General features: G+C 41.2%; 1 protein-coding gene and 1 long non-coding RNA gene across 2 annotated transcripts in view; one reads left to right on the forward strand and one right to left on the reverse strand.

Annotated features, from left to right (window-relative positions):
* LOC137335319 (uncharacterized) overlaps nt 1-11,823 on the forward strand; it is a 55,976-nt gene extending 44,153 nt beyond the window's left edge. The window contains exon 3 of the long non-coding RNA XR_010966393.1: nt 11,711-11,823. This is a non-coding gene — a long non-coding RNA (uncharacterized lncRNA). The remainder of the gene's footprint in view (nt 1-11,710) is intronic.
* A 1,003-nt stretch (nt 11,824-12,826) lies between these two features.
* LOC137335353 (zinc finger protein 335-like) overlaps nt 12,827-18,558 on the reverse strand; it is a 110,734-nt gene continuing 105,002 nt past the window's right edge. Inside the window, exons 39-41 of the mRNA XM_068000686.1 lie at nt 17,253-17,327; nt 16,054-16,156; nt 12,827-14,364 (exon numbers count right to left, since the gene is read on the reverse strand). Of these exons, the coding sequence (XP_067856787.1) occupies nt 14,225-14,364; nt 16,054-16,156; nt 17,253-17,327 (318 nt within the window). The 3' untranslated portion in view covers nt 12,827-14,224. The remainder of the gene's footprint in view (nt 14,365-16,053; nt 16,157-17,252; nt 17,328-18,558) is intronic.

Raw genomic sequence — 18,558 nt, forward strand, 5'->3', positions numbered from 1 at the left:
CAACAAGGTTCCACATAAGAGACTCTTAATAAAAATGACAGCAGGTGGAATTGGAGGCAACCTATTGGTCTGGGTAGGGAATAGGTTAGGAGGTAGGAGTCAGAGAGTAGGTCTAATAGGCATGTACTCCAATTAGCAGGATGTGACTAATGGTGTCCCCCAGCGTTATGTACTGGGGCTTCAGCTTTTCAGCATATTTATAAATAACTTAGATGAAGGAACAGAGAGCCATATATCCACGTTTGCAGATGACACCAAGTTAGATGGTACAGTAAATAGTGTAGATGGGAGCAGAAGTTGCAACGGGACATTGATAGATTTAGGTGAGTGGACAAAACTGTGGCAGATGGAGTTCAATGTGGGAAAGTATGAGGTCATCCACTTTGGACCTAAGAAAGATAGATCAGTGTATTTTCTAAATGGTGAGAAGCTAGGAACTGTGGAGGAGCAGAGAGACTTAAGGGTCAAAGTACAGATATCACTAAAAGCTAATGGACAGAGACTAAAATAATTAAAAAGGTTTAATGGAATGTTGGCCTTTATCTCAAGAGGGCTGGAATACAAAAGGGGTGTAAGTTATGTTACAGCTGTAGAGAGCTCTGGTTAGACCCCATCTGAAGTACTGTATTCAGTTCTGGGAACCTCACCTCAGGAAGGATTTTGGCCTTAGAGGGAGTGCAGCGCAGATTCATCAGAATGATACCAGGGTTAAATTATGATGACACTTGTGTGGACTAGAAACATAGAAACAGGAGTAGGCCATTTAGCCCCTCGAGCCTGTTGCATCATTTAATGAGATCATGGCTGATGTGTGACCTAACTCCATATAACCCCATATCCCTTAATACCTTTGGTTAACAAAAATCTATCAATCTCAGATTTAAAATTAACAACTGAGCTATCATCAACTGCCGTTTGCAGAAGAGAGTTCCAAATTTCTACCAACCTTTGCGTGTGGAAGTGTTTCCTAACTTCACTCCTGAAAGTCCTGACTCTAATTTTTAGGCTACGTCCCCTAGTCCTGGACTCCCCAACCAGCGGAAATAGTTTCTCTCTATCTACCCTATCAGTTCCCCTTAATATCTTGAAAACTTCGACCAAATCACCCCTTAATTGTCTAAATTCCAGGGTATACAACCCTAGTTTGTGTAATCTCTCCTCATAATTTAACCCTTGGGGTCCAGGTATCATCCTAGTACATTAACCCTGCACTCCCTCCAAGACAGATATATCCTTCCTAAGGTACAGGGCCCAGAACTGAACACAGTACTCCAGGTGTGGTTTAACCAGGGCTTTGTATAGCTGTAGCATACCTTCTATCCCTTGTATTCTAGTTCTCTAGATATAAAGGCCAGCATTCCATTAGCCTTTTTGATTATTTTCTGTACTTGTCCATGACATTTTAATGATCTATGTACATGGACCCCCAGGTCTCCTTGGACCTCCACTGTTTTGAGCTTTTCACTATTTAGAATGTACTCTGATCTATCCTTTTTAGGTCCAAAGTGGATGACCTCACACTTGCCTACATTGAAATCCATTTGCCACAGTTTTACCCATTCACTTAATCTAGTAATATCTCTCTGTAATTTTATTCTTCCATCTACACTGCTTACAATGCTGCCTATCTTTGTGTCATCGACAAACTTGCAGATGTGGCTCTCTATCCCGTTATCTAAATCGTTAATAAATATAGTGAATAGTTGAGGCACAGATCCTTATGAGACACCACTAGTCATATCCTGCCAATTATCCCTACTCTTTGTCTCCTGCTGTTTAGCCAATTTCCTAACCAGGTCAGTAATTTGCCCTCAATACCATGAGCTTCAACTTTAGCTAACTGTTTTTTATGAGCGACTTTATCGAATGACTTCTGGAAGTCCATATAAACAACATCCATAGACATACCTCTGAATTTCTTGAAGAGGTGACTTAAGTAGTGGACAATCAGGTTCGTCAGACATGACCTACCCTTTACAAATCCATGCTAGCTCTCTCTGATCAGCTGAAAATGTTCAAGGTGTTCAGTCACTCTATCCTTAATTATAGACTCTAGAAATTTCCCAACAACAGGTGTTAGGCTAACTGGTCTATAATTCCCTGGATTCCCTCTCTCGCCTTTCTTAAAAAGCAGAATGACATGTGCAATTTTCCAATCTAAAAGGAATGGTTCCTGAATTGAGAGAACTTTGGAAGATTATAGTTAGGGCTTCTACAATGTTCTTGCCTATTTTTAAAACCCCTGGGATGGAAACCTTCTGGTCCTGGGGGGAATGTGTCACTCTTTAGTGCCATTATTTTCTTCATTACTGTTAATTTGATTACGTTAATTATGGTGAGTCCCCGTCCCTGATTCAAAATTAGTTTCCTTGGGGTGTCCGGCGTGCGATCCTCTCCCTCTACTGTAAATACGATGCAAAGTAATTGTTTAACATGTCTGCCATTTCCTTATTTTCATTTACAATATCACCATTATCAGTTTTTAAGGGGCCCACATTGCTCTTGACCATCCTCTTTTTCCTAATATAATTATAACAATTTTTGATGTTGATTTTGATATCCCTTGCAAGTTTCTTTTCATACTTATTTTTTAGCTCTTACTATCTGTTTTGTCACCTTTTGCTGTTCTTTGTATCACTCCCAGTCACCAGGATCTGTGCTATTTTTTGCATTTTTGTATGCTTTTTCTTTTAGTTTTATGTTGTCCCTTACCTCTTGTGTCATCCATGGCTATTTTTCTTCGCCCCTTAGGGGTATAAACTGGTTCTGTATCACGTAACATTCTTTTTTGAACACCTCCCACTGATCTTTTGTCATTTTACCCGTTAACAGATTTGCCTGGTTTACTGTGGACAGTGTCTCTGTCTCATCCCGTTGAAGTTGGCCGTATCTAAATTTAGAATCTTAGTAGCCGATACGGCTTTCTCCCTTTCAAACACAACGTTGAACTCGATCATATTATGATCGCTATTAGATAAATGTTCATGAACCTTTAGACTGTTAACTAAATCTGGCACATTACTCATTATTAAATCTAATATGGCCTGCGCCCCCTTGTTGGTTCTAGGATATATTGTTGCAGAAAGCTGTCTTGAACACACAAGAAATTCGCTACCTTATCCAATCAATATGAAAGTTAAAGCCCCCATTAAAACTACACAGCTTTTGCTACATTCTGCCTCTTCACAGCTGCTACCAGGGGACCTATACACAACTCCCACTATAGTCTTAAATCCTTTTCTATTTCTTAATTGTAGCCATAAAGTCTCCACTGCCTGCTTATATCTCGTTATATCCTCTCTTATCATTGAAGTAATTTCATCCTCAATCATAAAGGCTACTCCTCCCTCTCTACCAGTTTCCCTATCCTTCCTACAGACTAGCATGTATTCCGTTGAGTATAGAAGATTAAGGGGGGATCTAATTGAGGTGTTTAAGATGATTAAAAGAGTTAATAGGATAGATAGAGATAATCTATTTCCTATGATAAGGGAATCCAGAACAAGAGCGCATAACCTTAAAATTAGAGCTAGGCCGTTCAGGGTTGATGTCAGGAAGCACTTCTTCACACAAAGGGTAGTGGAAATCTACCACTCTCTCCCCCAAAAAGCTGTTGAGACTGGGGTCAATTGAAAATTTCAAAACTGAAATTGATAGATTTTGTTAGGCAAGGCTATTAAGGGTTATAGAAGTAAGGTGGGTAGATGGAGCTAAACAAACACAAATAATCATTAAGGCCATGAAAATGTGGACATAAACTGAACCTCAAAATACCAGTAACAATCCATGATATTCTGTATTAAACATGCAATCACTGTAAAGCAGTGGCCCTTCTGGACAATATGTTATGTAATGTAAAATAATGCATCATTCCATCACCTTGAGCAATGCCACAGGAGAGCCACTAGCAATTTCAAATGACTTTCTAGGTGGGAAACAAAATATTATGGGGATGGATAAAAGGCAAGGGATGTGTCAAAGCAGCCTCAAGCATAGCTCAGATTAAAAAATTGATAAAATATTTGTCATATTTTCTATCATTCTCGAGTACCCTAGACAGGCTCAGTGGGCTGAATTAGAGTCTGTAAAGGAGCAACCATCATGGCCAATTTAGATAGGATTTTCATTCAATTATAAAGCATAGCTTAGATGATAGAATAGATTACATCATCTGTCACATCTCCACACATTATTTTTGTCTGCAATGTTTCTGACTTCATTGTTTATACACACAGAAACTTGTCACCCATCATATATTATATTTATCAATTAGATAGAATAATAGAACTTACAGCACAGAAGGAGGCCGTTTGGCCCATTGTACCTGTTAGACCTGGTATCGTAACAAACTTGGTCATTTGCTGTTCAATCTGCCCAACCCCCACAAAGTTGGTTAATTATGGGATACGACAGGTCCCTGGAATAAACCTCCAACATTTACTGATTAAAACATCACGATCAAGGCCGCTGATTTGTGGTTTGCATGGAAAAATGGACAGAATCCTAGAGCATAATCTAAGAATGCTGGAATTCTGTGTTATAACAACATTTGATTTATTCAGTTACCATAAATCAGTGACTCTGATCATTACAAAGAACAAAAGAAAACTTTGGAAAAGTCAGATCTATTTCTCTTCTAAAGCTGTTTCCAATAACAAAGGCTGAAGGAAAGGGTTAAAAAAATTACAAACTGCAGGGAAGTACAGGCTGGGACATTTGAATATGCAGAAGATAATCAGTGAAATGCAAATACCAGTCAGATTACAATGTTAAAACTGATTAAAACCTGTTCTGTGCAGATGTGCTAATCGGATGGGTTTCCTAAACATGGATTTTCTCAGAATCAGTAAAGCTTCCTCTCGCAGTTCACATAATGCGAATGTGCTGTAATACAGTGATTATGTTACAATTATACGTAAACACACCATTTAAGCTCTCCAATGAAGATAGATTCAATTTTAGTTGAGCACTAAAAGCAGAAGCTTACATCAGTGTTTGCGACTGAGAGACACATCATTAAACCTACTTATCATTTCCACAGATTAAATGCTGGTTGAAGCAAAACCGGCTTTGTGTAGTAATAGGAATAATCTCCAATGATGGAAATAGTTAAGGATTTTACAGATCACATTCTCCCTCCCCAAATCATAAGTTAAACCATAATTAAATTGCGTTCTTAAAAAACTTAATTTTTCATTGTTTATTGTCTCCCAAGAAACTTTAGTAATGGCTGGTATTAGGTGCATGGACCTAATCCTTAACAGCAGTCTGGGACATCTATTGCTAATTTCCCTCCACTCAGTACCTTGTCCTTCTGACAAACACATGGCAAAATAAGGAACACTTGGTTTGGTTTTGAACTCAGGTTCTAACTTCGTCCTATCACTAGCTGGCTCTTGCTTTTAGTGCATGGTCGGGGAATTACTTGTTAGCTCTATAGATGAACACAGACTTTGTGTTTTATGCTTACTGACTAAGTGTGAGGGAAATGGAAAGATATTGCTACCAAATTAGCTTATGTCAAGTACAGCATCCATCCAATTGTTAGATACTGTACCTGAAAATATAAGTTTTTCTTTTAATAGTTTACAATTTGACTCAGTCTTTTTACCTCCCCCTCCCCCTCCCCCTCCAATTCCCATCTATTTTCTCCCTTCTTCCTCTCCTGATGGTGCTGACTCTTGCTGCCCTACAGTTCCACAGGCATCAGTCGCCCTTTACCTAAGTGGCCATTCTTTATGTGGGTTTAGGCAGGCTAGTCAACTGTTGAGGCCATCACAGCCAAACCAATCCTTTCCTCATCTGATATCCACACACCTAGATTTCTAGCAGGGGGTTTCTGGATACCAATCAGGAGCAGGAACAATGGTTGTTTTTCCCTTCCTTAATCCAGGGGCACTGAGGCCAATTGTAGCACTGTTACTCCTACCCCTGCTAAAATCAGCTAACTCAACATAGACCAGGCATTGAACCTGGGACTTTTCTTGTCTGTATGGATCAAACACCTCATCGTCTTAACCAACTGATCTAATGGAGGAACTCTGTAAACATTTGTTTTGAGTTTTCTCTTTCTGGGAACCAGTGTCATATACATCACAAATAGATGTGGAGTAAAACTCGCTCTACTCTGCCCTAATAATGTGCCTCAGTACAAACCTTAGAAGAGCCCTCCCTATGCACTGGTGTATTTTTCCGTTGCCCACAGCAGCCATCGTGTGGTTTCACTGAATGAGATTGCCAATTTACTGTTAACCCCTGCCAAATTCAGTCAGTTTTGTATTGAACTCTCATAAAAGGTTCTTTTATGAGAGATCCTTACAGCCAGCAGACATTTAGATTAGAAGAGGGATAAACAGATAACATGCTAATCAACTGCGCCACCCAGTGGCCCCCGAGAGCAGTCTAACACCAGCATGATGTGGAGATGCCGGTGATGGACTGGGATTGACAAATGTAAACAATCTTACAACACCAAGTTATAGTCCAACAATTTTATTTGAAAATCACAAGCTTTCGGAGGCTTCCTCCTTCGTCAGGTGAATGTCAGGAATGTCAGGATTTCCTGACATTCACCTGACGAAGGAGGAAGCCTCCGAAAGCTTGTGATTTTCAAATAAAATTGTTGGACTATAACTTGGTGTTGTAAGATTGTTTACATTTAACACCAGCATGATTGCACTTAATCATCAAACTCTTCTCAACCATGGAGAAAGAACAAACTTCCATTTCCATAGCACCTTTCATGACCTCAGGACATCAAGGTGTTTCAGAGCCAATGAAGCATTTTTGAAATGTAGTCACTGTAATAATGTAGGGAAACATGGCAGCCAATTTGTGCAAAGCAAGGTCCTACAAACAGCAGCGATAAATGATCGGTTAATGTTCGTTGAGGGATAGATGTCCAGAACCCCCCTGCTCGTCTTTGAATAGTGCCATGGGACCTTTGATGTCCACTGAGAGGAAAGTCAGGACCTTGGTTTAATGTCTCATCTGAAAAATGGCACCTCCTACAGTGCAGCACTCCCTCAGTACTGTCTTGAAGCACTAGCCTAGATTATATGCTTGTTTTTGGGAATGGGACTAGAACTCTCAGCCTTCTGAAGTAGAGGTGGGTATGCCACCACTAAATCAAGGATTACAACTCAGAGTTCAACTCAGAAAAAAGCAAAAAAAGGTAAAAGGTAAAGCAAAGGTAAAAAGAAGTTTAAAAAGACAAGGCACTAATAAACTTAAACATGAAAAATATCAAATATAACAAAAATGGATAAAAAAATAACTTCATAAACTGTATTCAAGTACATTACCTGTAATCCTTGATGCCACAAATTTACATAGCTGTCATGTGGTTGATTAATTTCTTCTTACTAACATGCCTGAATATAAAACAACTCTTCTGTTTTAACATTTTAACTGAAAAAGCCCCCAAAATTATTTATGTATCAATTGAGCATCACATGGGTCTGAATGCCAATTTTAAACAACTTATGCTCCCCAATTGCTCAGTAGATGAATGCGTCATACAGTGTGATCCACACAGAACAGGAAGATTCCATGCTTAATCCTCTGGATTATGCAGAGTTAACTGATCTCAGCTCACCAGCAGCAAGGATGCCACATTTAGTAGTAGTACCAATATAATGCAAGCATCATGGGGACATGATAAGGTGCTACAGAAATGCAAGTTTCTTAACTTTCTTTAGTGTTTTTGAGCTCGGGAGGGGGGAGAAATCAACCAGGATGCCAGTGGCCTGTGCTAAAAGTATGCAATTGTGGACATTGAGTAGGGAGTCACCCTCCACAGTCAAAGAGCCTGCCAGCACTCATCTGCTGGACTCACACTTGAAGAATGGTTGCTTGCTTTCGGAGGAATTGTACATCTGCATGAGTCGGCACATTCAGAGAGAAAGGGAGGAAAAAAAACCCTAAGAATTAGTGGACTTAATAGTGGACTCCAATTATTGGCATGTTCGGTCTGTTAACACAAAAATGTACTAAAACACACTGGCCCAGATTTTGCTGTCAAAATAAGAGTGAGGCTACTGGCACTCACCGTTATTTATACGCAAATGGTACAGCAACTTCAGGCGAGGGACAGATGTGCAGTTAAATGCGGAAATCCAAAAGTTGCTGTTCGAATTGCGCAGCTCCACTGTTAGCTTTGCAAAACAGCTTCTCACTGTCTGCCTCACCATTCAAATGCATTGAAAGGCGAGAAGATCTTATATTTGCGCGGCAGATACGAACAAAACTCGCCACAGAAAGTTAAAATCAAGTCATTTCAAGTCTAAGTACCCTTTTAATGATGTGATAACTGTTAATTACTGCTAGTAAACCTCTCTGAAAATTAACTATTACAAGTGTGGAGTCTCATTCCTTCAGGTTTGAATTGTTGGAGATTTGTTTTTCAATTTAAAATTGAATTTGTTTTTACTTTCTCTTTGTCTCTCTTAATCCAATCTTTCTTTCCTTCTCTATTTCTCTTCCTGTACCTGATTTGACATTGAATTCACCATTATAACTTACACTTCCTTCTCACTGTTAATGTTACGATCCTTCAATCTGATTGGTTAAGGAGATACACAGTTGCTTGCCCTGTTCACTCAGGTCCTAGATGCTCCATAGAGGGCACCGCACCATTTCAATCTTGCACTTCCAGCGGAAAATATCACAGAGATTAAAGGGCAAATTTAACTAATGGCGGATGCAGTTCGTTGCCCTGCTACAGCAAATTCTCAGCCATTAAATGATAATGGAAATAAAAACAAAGTGCAGGAAATACTCAGCAGGTCAGGCAGCATCTATGGAGAGAAACAGAGTTAACATTTCAGGTCCATGACCTTTTGTCAGAACTGGAAGTAGTAAAGATTTAACAGTTTTTAAGCAAGTATAGAGCCAGGGGAGGAGGAGGAGGGGGCAGTGGGGAGAAGAAGGGATGTGGAAGAAAGAACAAAAGAGAAGTTCTGTAACAAGGTGGAGGGCAGGAGTGATTAAATGACAAAAGGGATGATGGTGCAAGGCAAAGGGGGTGGTAATGGGACAAATAAAGATACAAAAGATGGGTCTGGAAGAGCTGTAAATAACAACAGCACCTGCTGTCCGAAAAAATGGGAGCAGTGATTATGATCTGAAATTATTGAAATCAGTGTTGAGTCTGAAAGGTTGTAAAGAGCTTAATCGAAAGATGAGGTGCTGTTCCTCAAGCTTCCATTGTGCTTCATTGGAACAGTGTAGGAGGCCGAGGTCAGAGTGGGAGTGGGACGGGAAAATCAAAATGGCAAGTGACCAGCAGGTCAGGGTCACACTTGTGGACTGGAGGTGTTCAGCAAAGCGATCACCTAATTTGCATCGTGTCTCCTCAATGTAGAGACCTCATCATGAGCAGCGAATACATCATAATAAATTGAAAGTACAAGTAAATCGCTGTTTCACCTGGAAGGAGTGTTTAGGGCCCTGGATGGTGGAAAGGGAGGAGGGGAAAGGGCAGGTGTTGCATCTCCTGAGCTTACACGGGAAGGTGCCGTGGGGAGGAGAGCGGGTGTTGAGAATGATGGAAGAGTAGACCAGGGTGTCGTGGAGGGAATGGTCCCTTCCGAATGCTGAAAGGGGAGGGGAAGATGTGTTTGGTGGTGGCGGAGGATGATCCGTTGAATGTGGGGGCTGGTGGGGTGGAAGGTGAGGACAAGAGGGACCCTATCGTGGTTCTGGGAGGGAGGGGAAGGGGTAAAGGGAGAAATGCGGGAAATGGGACGGACACGGTCGGGGGCCCTGTCAACCACAGTGGAGAGGAATCCTCGGTTGTGGAAAAAGGAAGACATATCAGAAGCACTGGTGTGAAAGGTGGCATTGTCAGAACAGATGCAACGGAGACGGGGAAGTTGGGAGAATGGAATAGAGTCCTAACAGGAAGTGGGGTGGGAGGGAGTGTAATCAAGGCAGATGTGGGAGTCGGTGGGCTTATCATAGATATTGGTTGACAGCCTACCCCCTGAAATGGAGATAGAGAAGTTGAGGAAGGAAAGAGTCGGAGATGGACCATGTGAAGGGGAATGAGGGGTGAAAATTGGAAGCAAAGTTGATGAAATTTTCCAGCTTGGGCGAGAGCAGGAAGTGACACCGATAGTCATCAATGTACCGGAAAAAGGTGAGGGAGCGGACCAGAGTAGGACTGGAACAAAGAGTGTTCTACGTATCCCACAAAAAGGCAGGCACAACTAGGATACATACGGGTTCCCATTGCGACACCTTTTATTTGGAGGAAACGAGTGGAGCCAAAGGAGAAGTTGTTCAATGTAAGAACAAGTTCAGCCCGGCTGAGGAGGGTGGTGGTGAATGGGGACTGGTTGGGCCTCTGTTCAAGGAAGAAGCAGAGGGCTGGGGATGGAGGTGTAGAGGGACTGGAAGTCCATGGTGAAAAGGAAACGGTTAGGGCCGGGGAACTGGAAACTGTTAAAGTGGCAGAAGCGTCGGAAGAGTGGCGGGTGTAAGTCAGAAGAGACTGGACAAGGGGAGAAAAAAAAGGAAGAATTAAGTTCCGTGTGGCAAGAACAGACTGAAATGATAAGTCTCCCAGGGCAGTCCTATTTGCGGATCTTAGGAAGGATTTATTTTTGTAACTTAACTATAAAAATAATTATCCGTATATTAAATAACTACTTCACCATTTTTGTAGAATGCTAACAATTTTTTTACACTGAATACCTCTGCATTTTTTTGCGGGACTATGAGTTTGGCAGCCCATGAGGTTGGAGGCCATTGTTTGGGGGGGGGGGGGGGCAGATCTCCAGAGGTGATGAGGTCAGTGACTGTCTGGGAAATGATGGCTTGATGTTCGGCGACGGGGTCATGGTCCGGGGGGAGGTATGAGGAGGTATTGGTGAGTTGGCGTTCAGTCTCCGCAAGGTAGAGGTCTGTTTGTCAAGCAACAACAGCGCCACCCTTGTCAGCAGGTTTATTGACAATGTCAAGGTTGGATCTGAGAGAACGGAGTGCTGCAAGTTCAGTGGGAGGTAGGTTAGAGTAAGTGAGGGGAGTAGAGAAATTGAGACGGCCAATGTCATGTCGGCAGTTCCCAATGAAAAGTTCAAGAGCGGTGAAGAGGCCAGAGGGAGGGGTCCAGGTGGAACTTAAATTCTGAAGACGGGAGAAAGGTTCCGCTGTGCAGAGGCCGGGGGTGGGGGGGGGGGGGCGGAGGAGACTTCCTGGCCAAAGAAGTGGGTGCAGAGGCAAAGGAAGAGCTTAACATCGCATTGAGCTTGAAATTCATTGAGGTGGGCACGTAAGGGGATGAAACTGAGGCCTTTGCTGAGGACTGATCGTTCGGGGTCAGAGAGGGGGAAGGTGAAAACCGGACAAAGGATGAGATTGGAAGGAGGGATGGGTTCAAAAGAAAGTGAAGGGGAAGGAGGATCAGGAGGGGCATTGGTATCTAAGAGTTGTTGAAGTTTGCGGATGAAATGGAACTGTGGAACGGGACAGCTCTGAAATTGAGAGTTGGGGCTACTGAAGAGAAAGGTTGGTGGCACATGGCGTTGAGCGTGGATCTCAGGAAGCGGCGAAAGCAGTGGTTCGAGGAACGCTGAATATCATGGAGATATCTGTAATTGATTGGAGATATCTCCATGATATTCAGCGTTCCTTGATAATAGAATGTATTTATTCTGATGAAAGGTCATCGACCTGAAACGTTAACTCTGTTTCTCTCTCTCCACAGATGCTGCCTGATCTGCTGAATATTTCCAGCATTTTCTGCTTTTATTATGTATATATTATATTCTCTTAGAGAAAATTCCAGAATAAACCAAGTGAAATAAACTCCATTAACTAGTCCCACCACTTACTGTAATGATTGTATAATTATATTCATCATTTTGCAGGGGGGGGGGGGGGGGGGAGGAGGAGAAGAGGGGAGTAGCAAATATTACAGATAATGAGATACTGGACTGAGACCAGTATCTGTTGAATGCACTAAGCTGCCAGTAGACCAGAGACATGACCACCTCACACTGAGCTCAATTGTAAAGTAGCGCTGGTATTGCAAGCACACAAAAGCAGTACTCTACTCTCCAGCTGGTTAATTCTCAAGCTATGGGAGCATGGGCTGACTCATAACAATAAAAGATTAGGAAGTTTATGAAGTCCCCAGGAGGTTCAATGGACCATTGGGCATTTTTAAAATGTGGCTTCACACTGGACTGGAAATGTACTACACTAGGTGGAAAGTCCATGTGGTGTTAAGACTATCTACTGACAATGGTATCACACCTCCCCATTTCAGCATGCTTACGAGCGAGATTGGGAGCCATATCGCATTGCTGCTTTCGTATCTATATGCATAAAACTGCTTCACATCGATGCATAAGCACCAGTATAACGGCAGTGGAAATGTACATGTGGAATCCTTTTCTAGAAAAATAAAAGTAAGAATGTCTGATTACAAAATGAATGCAATGTATTGAAGAGAATCAGGTCTTAGAAAACAAACAGTAACTACAACTGACAAAGACAGCAAGAGTAGAATCCACTGTAGTTGAGGTAATAAGAGTCAACAGTAATCATTTTAGGCCAACTGGAAAGCAAAATATCTCATCCTATGTAATAAATTATTGTATGTACATTACTGTATATACAGTTTAGTTTTGCAGTATTACCAGGAAATGTCCATGGGAAAACAATACAAATATTGTCTAGTGAAAGGTCATAGTGATGGATTACTGACTTCAGCAACCAAGTGGATGGTATAACAAAGGAGGTTAAATGTGGTGGACGTTATTGAACATTGATGGTTATTTGTGCAACCCAGGAATCACTAATCAGATAATCCTGAAAATATCAACCAATATTGGTTTTACTATACCCTTCGATTCATTTTGCATTCACTCATATGGTACAAGCTGTGGCTGATGTTTCAACAAGTGCAAATTCTTCAGCATTCAGTCCAGGAGTATATTACAAAGGAAAAAATGGCTTGGCCCATATTACAACACACCAACTTCTATGGTCCTTGTGCTTTATAACCTCCATTCTCAATAGGCCTATCATCCAGATATCAAGAGTGCATTACAGCCTTGAAAAGGCGCCGTACATACTTTTCCCTGTTAGAGGATTCCCCAGCGAGTCTGTAGGTTTCATTACAGATGCCAAGTTTTCTTTTACTGTTAATCACTGCAAAAGGGACCAGAGTTAATGCCCTAGATGCTGCCCCGGCTGTGATTAACCAGCTCAGCAGAGAGCTGGGTTTGAAGTTGGATGTTTCCTGGTGCTTATGGTTCAGGTTTACATTGGGCAGTACACTTGCGCACCAATCAATTGAGGCGGGGGAGGAAGGGGGAGAGTTCCCTCAAACAATTTAAACTTGATTTCAATTTGCACTAAGTGCAAATATTCCAGAAATCACCTGCAAAGGGGAATTTCCCCCCCTCCCCCTGAAAAAGTTAATACAGATCCTATCACGTGATCCAATATAATTTCAGGTTCTTTTGCAAATAAAACAAAAAAAAGACAAAAAAGCAAGAACACTTTCTGTCCTTTGATCTTGAAAACAAAAATCCACATCACAGAATAGATTGCTGCAATGGCAATTTTTTTTTTTAAATTCAATATCTGCTATATATTAAAATGGAAAACAAGAGCCAATGATGAATAAGGCAATGATCTAGCAACTGAATCCCTCAACTAGATTATTGCCTTTTAATTCACCTGCAGGCATTCAATAATCTATACATAATATTTTCGTATATATTCTATATACACACACACATAAATATAAGTCATGTATAGATCTGTGTACAGAATGTTTCTCTAAAGCTGGAACCTGATCACTTATTTTTTTTTACACACAGGTTCATCAGCCCACGTTAAACATTGTGCTAAACCATTTAGTAACCATCAAAAGGTATTCGCATTTCGGGCCATTTTCGAGGATTCAGTACCATGTTTACAGATTGGTCTAATTATTGACCAACTGGAAAAAGTCTTGATGACAAGGAAGGGGGAGGGAGAGTGGAAGGGAGGGGCAGGAAGCAAAATGTACAAATCAGCTTTTCTTCTGTTCACCGCATGCAAGAGGTGTTGAGGATAATCTAAGGAACAAACCAAAAATGTGGATTTGAGGCAGAGAAATGGGATCAGTCATTTGTCCGTCTCTTGGCTTCAATGTGCCCTTCTCTTTTGTTAAATCAAAAAAGTGCTTAAGTCTTCATCTACTCCTGCTGCCACTTGCAATGCATTAGTCTTCAGAGTATGCAATGACCTCAGCGTGTGCCATCTCGTACTGGATTGCCTGTTGCTGAAGCTGCTGTATTTGTTCTTCTGTAGCCTCGGTTGTGTAGATCCCTTGGACCTGGGCCATGGCAGCATCTGCTACAGCTGTGGAGGAAGAGGAAACAGCAGCTTACCCTTTTTTGTTTTATAAAAACAACCTTCAGTATGGTAAACATACTTTTGGAAGATATAATTCAGAGCTGGTCTTCACCTGACACATTAAGTTACCTTTCTCTTTCAGTTGCTGAAGGACCTGCTGTGTAAATCTGATCTTACTAAAATATACGTTTAAAAACTAGTGTCAGAAGGTGAAGACTATCTTATAATTAAATTGGCAAAAATCCTAAAGGAATATATATTTTAATAAATAATCCATTAGTTGTTGCATTTAAAAGGGGCTTACTATTAGTCTTTCTGATGGGAATTTTTTCTTAAGGGGAACAAGTGAAGTTTAAGAAATTCTATCTGTTATTTATTTACATGTGCTATGAGCTCTGAGGTATCAATTAAAGTACATTTTGATGGTTAAAGAATGAGTGTCAATCAACAACACCTTAAAAAGAACCACAAAAAAATGTCGCTAATTTCAGCAACTTTTCCCCATGTGTTTTAAGAGTGACTGAGAAAGGTAGCATCATGGAGGGTGGAAGCAGTAACAGGGTGAGAAATGGCCTAGAAAATGTGAGAAAGAGTAAACCTGCATTTATATAGCATCTTTCACTACCTCAGTACGTCCTAAAGCAGGTCACAGGCAATGAAGTACTTTTTGAAGTGTAGTCACTTGTTGTAATGTAGGGAAATGTGGCAGCCAATTTGCAAATAGCGAAGTCCCACAAACAGCAGTGAGATTAATGATCAGATAATCTGTTTTTAGTGATGTTGGTTGAGGGATAAATATTGGTCAGGATATTGGGAGAATTCTCCTACTCTTTGAGTAGTGCCATGGGAACTTCCACATCCACCCGAGAAGGCAGAAGGAGCCTTGGTTTAATGTCTGATCTGAAATACAGCACTTCTGTCAGTGCGGCACGCCTTCAGTACTACAATGAAGTGTCAACCTAGATTATGTGCTTTAGTCCTGGAGTGGATGTACTGAGCCCAGCATTAAGAGTGAACTGAATTACAGTCACTATCCCAGGGACTTGCACTTTGATTGTGTGCATTAATTCAGCTCCATTACGTGGTCAGATTCATTTCATTTTTTATTGAACGGTGTCAAATTTAGAAAGGTTTGATAAAATGGGTTCACGGTAAAGGGTTTTAAATAGCAGTGAATACAAGTTAAATGTCAAAGAGTTAGCAGTAAGAATTGAACTTTCTTCAGGTAGTACTTTTTTATTATTTGCCATTACAAGGCAATGGATTCATGGAATACATTATGGGAGAAGACCATTGAAGTGGACAGTAAAAGGTTCAAGAGGCAATTAGAGGGGATTCTGGAGAAAAAAGGAATTGAGATTAAAGAAGGGTTAGATGAAGATGCAAGTCTTCAGGATTTGGCATCTCATGAGCACAAGAAATATACGCTGTCAATGGATTGCAACCATCACCTAGATAGATCGTGAAAAGCAGAAAGAAAGATTTGATAGCATGATGTCACTTAAAATCTTTTGGTACTGACCAACCACAAAATTATTGAAATTGCAAGTAAACAGATACATCGCTAGCCAGTTGAGGATATATTTAAAATCAGCTGCTGAGTAACATTGGGAGCAAACATCCTGAACAGGTTCAGGTTTGAATACTGATGACCACTTTTCCTCACAGCAGGGCTGAGCCCCAGTAGTTGCCTACCTGTCACTGCGGAGTGTGCAGCAGCCTCCAGTTCAGCTTGTGTCACGATCTGCTGGTCAGTGATTGGCACGTATTGGATCTGGCCATCATGACTCACTGCGATCTTAGTAAAGTAACAACATCAAGAGATTGACAGCAACATTTACTACAGAGGAGGCAGGTATGTGAAGAGAATGGTCATTATAAAACATTATAAAATATTAAATGGGGATATTGGCAAGTTCACACTTCCTCCAATGGATTTTGTAGATTTGAAAATGAAAATTACAAATGTATGCCATAAATGTGACCTCTTTTAGCTGAAGGAACTACTGGAATGTCTACCCAGTCAACAAATTACCCTTTAAGCAGCCCCCACGCCCCCCCCCCCCCCAAAAAAAAAGGATTGTTCACATAGTACCTTGAAATCAAATGACTTCAGTGTCTTCAATGATGACACGTAATTCAAGCTTGGTGAAATAAATCAACCAGTAGCTAGGATACATACATCTATCTCCATAGTAACAGTGCCTTCCAAGTACCTCTTCTTCTCTGGCAAGAGCGACTCAAGTACCTGCTCAAATGGGTACCCATGGGACAGCCCTGGTCAGCAGTGACATTAAGTGGTTACGATGGAGGTGCACCATGCACACAGTCATTCCTCACACATCTGGGTAGTCCAGAGTTGCAAGCCAAAATCTTTTTTTAAAAACTGTGTCCATGAATATAAAATATATTTATACCCATCTAAAAAGCATTAGGAGTAACCTTGTGGGTAAATGCAGCATTATGGATTTGTGGTGCTCAATTCCTAGCTTCTGCTAGTTTAGCAGCAGTTGAGGTGTTATAACTGATCTCACTGCTCCTTGGCTATTGAGGGAGGAAAAAGTCAGGGTTCCCACCCCTGATCACTATACAGCAGGGCTGTCAATCAATCATAGGTAACTTCTGAATTTAATGTGTTAATTTTTTGGAGATTAAATGTTTTTAACATGTTAATTACAGAAGTTACATTGGATGAGCTGTCCTGGTAACTGGAATAATGGTCTGGGCGTTGCTTAGTGAGCCAGGGATATTCCGTTCTGTAATATAGGCCCACAAGAGTGACAACCAGTGGCCAGTTTGGACAACCCCCAGATTTAACTCCATCTGGTTATCTATTTATTTTTTAAAAACTCCATTTCTAAATGTAGCCACATCTCATTAGTGAAGAACTGTACCTGTTGTCCCTCTAAGACCTGGTGTATCTGTGGATCTGATTCATACTGTATGTGGTGGATTTGACCATCCTGGACCTGTGGAGAGCATCAGTAAATTAATCATAGAATCATAGAAAGGTTACAGCCCATCGAGTCCATGCCAGCTCTATGCAAGAGCAATCCTGCTAGTCCCACTCCCCCGGCCTATCCCCGTAGCCCTGCAAATATTTTCCTTTCAAGTACTTATCTAATTCCCTTTTGAAAGCCACGACTGAATCTGCCTCAACCACCCCCTCAGGCAGTGCATTCCAGATCCTAACCACTCGCTGTGTAAAAGAGCTTTTCCTCATGTCACCTTTGGTTCTTTTGTCAATCACCTTAAATCTATGTCCTCTGGTTCTTGACCCTTCCGCCAATGGAAACAGTTTCTCTCTATCTATTCTGTCTAGCCCCTTCATGATTTTGAATAATTCTATCAAATCTCCTCTCAATCTTCTCTGTTCTAAGGAGAACAACCCCAGCTTCTCCAGTCTATCCACTTAACTAAAGTCCCTCATCCCTGGAATCATTCTAGTAAATCTCTTCTGTACCCTCTCTAAGGCCTTCGCATCTTTACGAAAGTGCCTTGCCCAGAACTGGACACAATACTCCAGTTGTGGTCGAACCAGTGTTTTATAAAGGTTCATCATGACTTCCTTGCTTTTGTACTCTATACCTCTATTTATAAAGCTCAGGATCCTGTATGCTTTCTGAACAGCTTTTTCAACCTGCCCTGCCAACTTCAACGATTTGTGCACATATACCCCCAGATCTCGCTGATCCTATACCCCTTTTAGAATTATGCCCTCTAGTTTATATTGCCTCTCCTCGTTCTTCCTACTGAAAATGTATCACTTCGCATTTTTCTGCGTTAAATTTCATCTGCCACGTGTCCGCCCATTTCACCAGCCTGTCTATATCCTCTTGAAGTCTATCACTATCCTCCTCACTGTTCGCTACACTTCCAAGTTTTGTGACGTGCAAATTTTGAAATTGCACCCTGTACACACCCAAGTCTAAGTCCTCATAAAATATATATATAAGAAAAGCAGTGGTCCTAGTACCAACCCCTGAGGAACAGCACTGTACACTTCCCTCCAATCCGAAAAACAACCAGTCACCACTACTCTCTGTTTCCTGTTACTTAGCCAATTTTGTATCCATGCTGCTACTGCCCCTTTTATCCTATGTGCTTCAATCTTGATGACAAGCCTATTATGCGACACTTTATCAAACGCCTTTTGAAAGTCCATATACACCACATCAACTGCTATGCCCTCATCTACCC

This window comes from Heptranchias perlo, chromosome 19 (assembly GCF_035084215.1).
Source record: "Heptranchias perlo isolate sHepPer1 chromosome 19, sHepPer1.hap1, whole genome shotgun sequence".
NCBI lineage: Eukaryota > Metazoa > Chordata > Chondrichthyes > Hexanchiformes > Hexanchidae > Heptranchias > Heptranchias perlo.